Source organism: Echinops telfairi, unplaced genomic scaffold (assembly GCF_000313985.2).
Source record: "Echinops telfairi isolate 266 unplaced genomic scaffold, ASM31398v2 ScPeMD7_16;HRSCAF=60, whole genome shotgun sequence".
Lineage (NCBI taxonomy): Eukaryota > Metazoa > Chordata > Mammalia > Afrosoricida > Tenrecidae > Echinops > Echinops telfairi.
In genome coordinates this window covers 4740785-4751096 of record NW_022103913.1, presented here as the reverse complement: position 1 = coordinate 4751096, position 10312 = coordinate 4740785, and the positions used below count along the sequence as shown (strand labels likewise).

At 39.3% G+C, this 10312-nt stretch overlaps 1 protein-coding gene across 1 annotated transcript in view; it reads left to right on the top strand.

The window, feature by feature from the left end:
• GRK7 (G protein-coupled receptor kinase 7) overlaps positions 1-10312 on the top strand; it is a 63021-nt gene that overhangs the window by 29106 nt on the left and 23603 nt on the right. The window contains 2 exon segments of the mRNA XM_004712073.1: positions 7579-7655; positions 7657-7833. Of these exon segments, the coding sequence (XP_004712130.1) occupies positions 7579-7655; positions 7657-7833 (254 nt within the window).

The window sequence follows — 10312 nt, the reverse complement described above, 5'->3', positions numbered from 1 at the left end:
TCCTTCTGCAAGGGGATGTCCAATTTCCCACAGGTGGGCCCTGGGTCCCCACTCCGCACTCCCCCTCATTCACAATGCTATGATTTTTTTTTTAAACTTCTGATACCTCTTCCTATCAACACCTCTTGATCACACAGACTGGTGTGCTTCTTCTATGTGGGCTTTGTTGCTTTCCGGCTAGAGGGCTGCTTGTTTAACTACAAGCCTTTAAGACCCCAGTTACTGTATCTTTTAATAACTGAGCACCATTTAAGATCATTTTGATACATGGAAGCCAAGATAGATAACCCTTCAGGAACAGTAACAGAAGGAATGGTTCCCTGGAGGAATGGGGAGTTGTGGGGGAGAGGAGGGAATAGAAACCCAATAGCATTGATGACTGCACAACCCCACAACAGAATTGTATGTGAATAGATATATTGGAGAGTGTAAGATATCAGGGCAGGTGGGGGGAACTATTATAGGGAAAATAATAAGAATAATAAGGGCCCCTGGGGGGCAAGGTGGGGGAGGGAGTGGGATAAAGGGGAGCTGATATGAAAGCGTTCCAGAAGAAAGGAACGTCTTGAAACTAACTGTGGCAGCAATTGTCAACACTGCTTGATGAGATCGAACTATGGATTGTTCTGATATCTGTAAGAGCTCCCAGTAAAATGATTTAAAATTTTAAAAATAATAATAAATAAAAGATTTTGAAAATACATATAATTTAGTAATGATTATAAATAACAAATGGCATTTAATTATAAATTTTAATTATAAGTTATGTACATTAAAATATAAAACTAGTCTCCTCTACTACATTTTATAAAACATCATAATATTAAAAATATAATTCATTACAAAACCTTAGTAAAAAATGTAATAATTTTAAGCAAAGGATTTTTTATTTTTGCATATAACAAAAACTAATAGAAATAATAACAAAACATGGATAATAAGCTAATGTAATTTCTAAGAAATACAGGTTCATTTAATAAGAATAACATGTACTATAATAGTACAAAGTAATTATAAAACTATGAAATGAAAAATAAATTAAAAACATATTGTCCATTTTTATGTTACATTTTTTCCTGAGCAATTAATGTTTATCAAACGTGCTGATTAGTGAATCTTCATTATTATTAGTATTCACTTGTGAAATTTGCTCACTGGAAGGACAACACACACAGGCACACACACACACACACACACATACACACACGCTCACAAGAAATGTCCTTGAGTAGAACTTAACAATTACCATTGTCTAAACTCCAGTTAGATGTTGTTTATCGACTATAGGTTGAGGCATGTGAATAGCTCTGTTATTAGAGAGCATTGTAAAATCTATGATGGCGGGTGCAAATAGGTTAAAATGCAATATCTTATCATTTGATCTCCCTTGTGACTTGTTTTAAAGTTGTTTTAGTTCTAAAAATAAGTGACAGGGAAAATACTCATGAATTAAGCTCTGGCGATTCCCCTCTGACTATAGACCAGGAAATGAATAGCTTTGCTGTCATAGAGAATGTATTGGAAAGTGGATTACTACAGATGCAGTTAGATTAAAATTTAACACCTTATCATTTGATCTCCTTTTTGATCCGTTTAAAATTTGTTCTAGTTTTAATATTTTCTGCTTTCTGTTCAGTTTTTCTGTTGTGCTTTGTTATTGTTGTTAAGCTTTTGTTTTTATATATTTTCTGTATATGAAATCCAAGATAGGAAAATATACAGAGACAGTAACTGGATTAATGGTTTCTTGGGGTTATGAAGGGAAGTGGGGTCAGGAAATGGGGAGCTAATGAGTACAGGAAAAAAGAAAATATTTAAATTGATTGTGGAGATGATTGTACAGCTCTTCTTAATATGACTAAAGTATTGAACTGTATGATAGGTGAATTATATGTCAATAACACTGTTAAAGAAAAAAAGAAGAGAGAAAATGCAAAGGAGATGATGATTAAATGAAATTATATAAGAATAGCTTCTTGACCTTTTGTTTAACATCAAGTGTTAAAGAAATTACATGAAAAATATTCAAAGACTAACAACCAGTGGCTTGTGACTTGAGGAGCGCAGCCAAAAGTCAGCTACATGATGAAAAAAGGCTCACACCAAAGTCTATCATTGAGAAACTTCTTATTGGGCCACAAGCCTTATGCACCTCCCTACGTTCCCTTAATTGATTCCTTTCCTCTCTCTCCAGTGGTGCTCCCTGGGCAGCTCATGAAGTGTAAGGTGCCCCTCCACTTTGGGAACTGAATGAAACACTGTACTGTGGATGTGAGGCCTATCTTCTGAGCAGCTGCCATAGATCTGGATGACACACCTAGAAATACAGGCAAAGTAGCCGTTTGAACAATGGCAATCAGAGCTGAGAGGGAACTAGGAAGATAGATCCGCTTTCTTTAGGCCCTGGTTCTTCCTTGTGATCCTTACCTTGCTCCCCCCAAAAGTCCCGTGTGCCCCATGAACCAAGAGCCAACCTCATAATGCCCTGCATCACAGAACACCAGGTTATTGCAACAAAGAGTTCTTGCATTGAGGGAGGGCTTGAGTAGAGCCCAATGTCCATCTGCTCCTTAATAGTTAACATATAAATATATATGCGCAGACCTATATCCCTATAGTTATATATTAATATGTTTACATATGTTCATGCATATATTTGTACCTTTATAAATGTCTTTTGCCTCCTAATTCTTTCCTCTATTTCTTTTACTTTCCTCCTGTCCCACTATCATGTTGGACCTTCATTCAGCTCTCAATAATTCCTCTCGACTACGTTGAACTTGATCAGACCCCACCAGGCATTCTACGCCCTCCTTGTCATCAGTTTTAGTTCTCTCTTGTTGTTTCCTTGTCCCTGTGTTTGGTGGCTCCTCCCTCCCTTCCCCATCCCACCCCTCTCCTCCTCTCCCATGGCCCCACCCCCCACCCCTTGCTGCCTGGTCCATTTGTTTTCTCCTCACGATTGTTTATCCTGTCTATCTTATATAGGTTGACATAATAGAAGAAGAAGAGGAAGAAGAAGAAGAAAAGGTCTATAAATAGTTCCAGGCCTGTCTGCTGACCCTTATGAATGTTTTCTGATTGGGTGTGAGGAGGTGCCAAGCTCTGCCCCCAGGTCAAAGGTCTATTTTCAGAATTCCTTGGAAACTTCTTTGCTTTGCCTCACTTCCTGCTCTGTTGTGCTCCCTTCGTGTTTCCCCTGGCTTGCTCCTCTTTTCCTTCAACATCCTATTTAAATTTTTTTCAAAGTTACAACTAAATTGGAAGAATTTCACAGAAAGTATCTATATACCCATTACTTTTTAATAGCTTTATTGGGATATAATGTCAAGATCATAAAACTCATCCATTTTAAGTGTACAATAGAATAGTTTTAATATATTCACAGAGTTGTATAAATAGCACCACAATCTAATTTTAGAGAACTTCATCACCCCAAGGGGAACTCTGGAGCCCTTAGCAGTCACTCTCGATTCCCCACCTCATACTGCTGCTGTGGCTTGTTGGGTTCCATCCAGTCAGTTCTGACTCAGCAATTCTATGTACAGCAGAGGGAACATTATCAGGCCCCGTATAATCCTCATCATTGGTGTTCTGTTTGAGCCCATTCTTGCAGTCACCATGTCAATCCATGTTGTTGAGGGTCATCTTCTCTACTGAGAATTAGTAATCTGCTTTCTGTCCTGTGAATTGGTCTTCTCAAAGTTTTATACAATAAAAAAAATGCATACAATATGTGGAATCATACTATATATGGTCTTTAGTGGGTTGCTAGATTCCCTGAATGTAATTTTCAAGGTTCATCCTTTTGTAGTATGAATCAGGACTTCATTCTTTTGTGTGATTTAACAATAGTCCATCATATACCATTAGCATTTTACTAGATTCATATCTGTCACATATCTGTCCACCTATTCACCCCTCTATTGAGCCATTAATCTATTTTGTTTCTTTTATGTAATTCCAGGTAAAGTCACTTCTTTTTTTCCCTAATTCTCATCATGCTATGTTTATAAACTTCTCAAAAGTTCACATGACATGTCCTTTTAAATGCAAAGAAGGTTGTCAGATAGAGTATTTTAGCTTTCTGGCCTTTATAAAAGAGGAAGGCAAGGAGTAAGGGGCCTGGACATGGGTTGTGCCTCCTTGCCATAGTTTCTTAATTTCATCCGTATCTCATCTGCCGCCTCCTCTCCACCACTGCCGGCCATAGATCTTTAGTCTCACTCAACTCTCACTGCCATCAAGTTGATTCTGACTCATAACAAGTGGCCCTATGGAACAGGGTAGAGCTGCCTCCTGTGGGTTTCCAAGACTGTAACTCTTTACAGGACTAGAAAGCCTAGTCTTTCCCAAATCCTATATTATAGCGATGCCAAATTCCTTTTAGCTCCACAAACACCCCGCAATTTTCTTTAATCCATCTCTTATTACCTAGACAGACTTCTTTTTGCGGTCAATCCTTCTCTCATGATTCAGCTCTTTAGTGAAGTACACACACACACACACACACACACACACACACACACACGCGCCACCTCCTTGTGCTTGCTCTACACTCCCATTATGTCTTTTGCCCTCCTTTGTTGGATTAACCTTGGACCTTCCCATCTTTACCAGTCTCTAGTCTTTTTATTCCTAGAATTCACTACTTGGTGAGAGTTCAAGAAATGTTTGCTGGAGAGAGAATGGAAATGTTCCTGTATTTACTGTTGTTGGCTTAGCAAGTGCTTTGTCATTGTCTACTGAGTCTGAGACACAGCGGCAGGTCCCTGGGCTCCGGCTAGGAGATGAGTAAGACTTCTGGAAGTCAGACAACCATTTCATTTAACTAGTGAAATGCATCTGCCCTTATCATTGCGCTCCTTTAACGCTCTCTATGCTCCTTCTATCCAAATAGGACCAAATTGATAACAGCCAAAGATTAGACAGGAACCTTAGGAAGAAGGTAACTTTATGTTAATAGAGAGGAACAATTCAGAAAAGGGGGATCAAAATGGACTTGATTTGATGTATGTTTTTGCTATATCTTTCCAGCAACAACAAAAGAAAATAGTTTGAGAATGTGCATGACAATATTCTAAACTCAAAAGGAATCTACAGGATTTTTTTGTTTAGGGAAATATAAAACTAGGCAGGGTGCCAGGACAGCACGACTGTCTGAGCAAATGGGAACATGGGTCTTGCAAATTATCCCCGGGTTCTGTATGAACAGCAGAGCCGTGCTGACGCAGGCCCAGTCTGGCAGACCCTGGTCACTTCCAGGAGTTTCTTGTACAGGGCAGGTACTCTTCATTAGTGCTTGTCCTCCACTGTGTTTCTCCACTGTCATTACCAGTGGAGAAATTATTCATGAAATTTTATTTTTATAAGACCCTATAGACATTGCATACATAAAACTATGTACTGAGGCAAAAAAGTAAACATGGAAAAAATCATTTAATCAAGAGCTAAAATACTTTACCTTCAAACCTTTTTAAAAATTGAGGTGAACACCACCTAGCATAAGATGAACCATTTCCAGGTGGAGCGTTCAGTGACTCACATTGAGTGCACCCCCAGTGTCGTACAGCTACCACCTCCCTCGGGCCCCAACGGCTTCCTGACTCAGGAAGGACTCCCAGGCCCTGTCAGCTGCCATTCCTCACTGCCTCGTCCTAAGCACCTGCCGACCGCTCTGTGACTTTACCTATTCTAGGTAATTTATATAAATGGAATGATTCGATATGTGGCCTTTTATATCTGTCTTCTTTCATAATGCTTTTGAGGGTCACTCATATTGTAGGAAGGATTAATACTTTGTTACTTCTTTGGCTGATTAATATTCCATTGTATGTGTATACCACATTTTGTCTATCTATTGTCTACCACATCAGTTGATAGACATTTGAGTGGTTTCCACCTTATGGTAATTATGAATAATGCTGCTATGAACTTCTGTTTGTTTGAATAACTGTTTTTCAGTTCTTTGGGGCATAAACTCGGAGTGAGTAGAATGGCTATATCATATGGTAATTCTACATTCAACATATTGAGTGGTGGCCAATCTGTTTTGCATGGTGGCTACACTATCGTTCAGACCTAACACCATTGTCTGAGGGTTCCAATTCCTCTGCATTCCCAACAGAGTTTGTTACCTTTCTTTTCTCTTTTAAAAAGGATACCCATCCTAGTGGTTGTAAAGTTGTATCTAATTGTGACTTTTTATTGTGATGTTCATTTTAATATCCCTGATGGCTAATGCTGGCAAGGAAGGCCTGGTAATTTACTTCTGAAAAGACATAGGCATTAAAGGACCGGTGCAGATCTGCTCTGAAACCTGTGGGGTTGCCAGGAGTCAGAATCCATCCGACAGCAGAAGGTTTAATAACTAATGATGGTGAGCACCTTTTCATGTATTTTTCAGTCCTTCTTATATCTTCTTTAGATAAACATCTATTCAAGTCCTTTGCCTCATCTTTCTTCTTCAGAGTGGCTGGTGGTTTCAAACTGCTGACTTTCTGGTTAGCAGCCCAATTTGTAACCCACTACACCACCAGGACTCCTTATATTCTCAACAACTATAACATAAAACAAATTGTACAAATCAAATTATACTCTGAAATTGATTGCCATAAATTGAATAAACTAAATAGGAACTGATTTTTTTTATTATCATCAATTTAGGGTGTTTAAAAAATATTTACTAACATTTTTATTGCTAAGGTTGTACATTATACTTTTACCAAAAGTGCCTATACTTCCTGTGAAAACAATGTAAACATATACTTTATAGCTTTCTCCTGTGGAGCAGCTGGTGGGTTTGAACTGCCGATCTGGTGGTTAGCAGCTCAACAAATAACCCACTAGGCCACCAGAGCTCCTACAAGAGATGTTCTCTCTGTTAAACATTTGTTGAGCCAATAAAAACATTAAAATCAAGTGCATTAAAAATAAATAAATAAATAAATAAAATAAAATGCATTTACTTCTCTGTTATCTATGAATAGAAAACAGAAGAAGAGCTTTAAGAAGTTTTCGAGACATCATTTTGAACTTTTTTCTTAAAGGTGAGTGGCCAAGGGGCTCAGGAACTTTCCCATTTCAATACCAACTACATTTATATACCTTTTATAATGTCCTCCCAGCCAATTCCCCTTTACGTCTCATTGGCTAGATTGTGTTATGTGGTCTCCTCTGGCTTCAACAGAAATCAGGGAATAGCATAGAGGTTACAACTCCAAATAAAATTATGATTCACTTAACAGGGAAGAAGAGAACAGATAATGGGATCGGTGTTTGTTGTTCTCCTGTGCGGTCAAGTCCGTTCCAACTCACAGAGACCTTCTGTGCAGCAGAAGGGCAACACCGCGAGGTCCTGTGCTACACTCAGGCACTGCTGTTTGAGTCCATGGTGACAACCACTGTGTCAACCCGGATTGTTGAGAGTCTTCCTCTCTTTTGCTGACTCTCTAAGCATGATGTCTTTCTCCAAGGACCATTCCCTCCTGCTAACATGCCCAGAGTATGTGATGTAATGCTTGCGATGCTCACTTTTGTGTTTTTTGCTTTCTTTTGTTTTTGTTTGGGGTGCTACAGGCTGGAACCAATGGTTATATGGCCCCAGAAATCCTAATGGAAGGAGCAAGTTATTCCTATCCTGTGGACTGGTTTGCAAATGATGGCTGGGAGGACACCATTCAAAGATTACAAGGAAAAGATCAACAAAGAGGAACTAAAACAAAGAACCCTGAAAGAGGAGGTCAAATTTCATCATGATTACTTCACAGTGGAATCAAAGGATATTTGCAGACTCTTCTTGGCTAAGAAACCGGAGCCACGCTTAGGAAGCAGGTAAGCGACCAAATTGGTTACTCTTGTCAGCATTATCCCCAGAATGATGTGGGGAGTGTTTTGGATACAAGGTAAAGTCATAGAATTACATATTATTATTATTATCATTCTGTCATTAAACTATTTGGGTAAGCATTTCCAACACTTTCAAATGCTATGCACAAAAGATATATTTTAATGTGAAAAAATGAAGTGCAAAAATAGCATGTGTGAGAAAGAGAAAAGGAAGGCTGTAATTCATACTAATCGTGTAGTTCTCACTTATAGACATCATCATTCATGGTCAGAACTCAATATTACAGTGAATATTTTGAGGAAAACTTACAAAGCATTCATAGGCTTAGGCTGCTTTTGAAGAAGAAAAAGTGGGGCTTGGGAATAGTAATGACATGAGCTTTTCACAATATGCCCTTTTTGTCTTTTGAACTTTGAACCGTGGGAATAAATTATGCACTAAAAAATAAAATTAGAAGTGAGAACTGGGCATCCCCTTACAGAAGAGTCACAGGGAGGAGACTAGTGAGTCAGGGTGCCGTGTAGCAATGATGAAACATACAACTTTCCTCTAGTTCTTAAATGGTTTCTACCCACCACCACCCTCATCCCCTATCATGATCCCAATCCCACCTTACAAATCTGGCTAGACCAGAGGACGTATACTGGTACAGATAGGAACTGGAAACACAGGGAATCCAGGGTGGATGATCCCTTCAGGACCAGTGGTGAGAGTGGTGATACCGGGAGGGTGGAGGGAAGGTGGGGTAGAAGGGGGGAACTGACTACAAGGATCTACATACAACCCCCTTCCTGGGGGATGGACAACAGAAAAGTGGGTGAAGGGAGACATCAGACAGTGTAAGACATGACAAAATAATAATAATTTATAAATTATCAAGGGTTCATGATGGAGGGGGGGCAGGAAGGGAGGGGAAAATGAGGAGCTGACACCAAGGGCTCAAGTAGAGAGCAAATGTTTTGAGAATGATGAGGGCAACAAATGTACAAATGTGCTTGACAAAAAGGGTATATGTATGGATTGTGATAAGAGTTGTACAAGTCCCCAATAAAATGGGGTTTTTTTTAAGTGAGAGTTTTAGTTCCAGAAAGCTATGCCTGTTTCTAACATCTCCATAAAATATCATCAGTCTGTCAACACGGATGTAATGAGTGCATAGATAATCCAACTGTACTATGTATGATTGACATTAATTTTGAGGAAAGACAAGTTTTACTGTTAAGATGAAATAATAAATGTTGCATGTATATATATCAGAGAGGACATGGGGGCAGAGTTGTAGAAACTACTAGACTTCAGGACTCAACTACAGGATTTGAAGGCTAAGAGCCATAGTCTCAAGGTACATCTAGGTCAACTGGCAAAGCACAGATAAAGGTAATGTTCTATATTCTAGTCTGGTTAATAGCATCTAGGGCAGGGGTGAAGAACCTTTTTTCTGCCAAGGGCCATTTGGATATTTATAACATTATTTGTGGGCCATACTAATCAAACATTTAATTAATTCACCTCTAGTGTGATGGCTGGAACTGCTTCTCTTTGATGAAGCGTGTGATGTGAGCTGGTGTTGATGATTTCCCAGGTTTATATGACCCATGGGCCAGATGTCCCAGTCCCTGATCTAGGGTCTTGTAGTAGTTAAGGTTTTGTATCAAGTTGGCTAAGCTAGGAGTCTGCATGATCTGGCAGTTAAGCCCAGGTAATTTCCCATGATGAGATCTCCTCGGGGCTGTGGCCTGCTTCCCATGTAAGTGGAATGGTGTAGAAAAAGTTGCTTGCTTTTTTTCTGTATCTGGATCCTACATCTGGCTCATTAGCCTCCACTCCTTTGGACTCAAGCTGGAGGCCTGCCTGTCAGTAGTAGTGTCACATCTTACTTGTCAACCTTGGAGTCAAAAGTCTGTCATCAGACCTGCTGGTATTGGATTCCTCAGTCCCTACAGTTTCACATGTCAGGAGAAGTCTCTGGCCCAGCATATGACCCTACAACTCGAAACTTGTCTCCCTCTACATCTATGAGACGTTCCCTTGCTATAAACCTTATACACATATAAGCTCCACTGGTTTGCTTCTCTAAAGAACTTAGCCAAATTCAGGTCATCAGAGCTGGTGAGCAGCCATCTACGGAGCAATTCTTCCCATCTGAAATAAAAGAGAGCGAAAAAGTCAAAGATTCAAAGAAGCAATTAGTCCAAAGCACCAACGGCCCACATGATCCACTGCCTCCCCTACACTTAACTAGGTGGAATCACTACTCTTCATGTTGATGAGACCCACAATAGGAGTCCCCAATAAGAATGGGTAAACATGTAGCACAAAATTCAAATTAAAAGAAAAAAATAGAGACCAGACTTACTTTTTTTTTTTTTGTGCAGAGCTGTGACATGGTCTTTTTTTTTTTAAATCATTTTATTAGGGGCTCATACAACTCTTATCACAATCCATACATACATCAATTGTGTA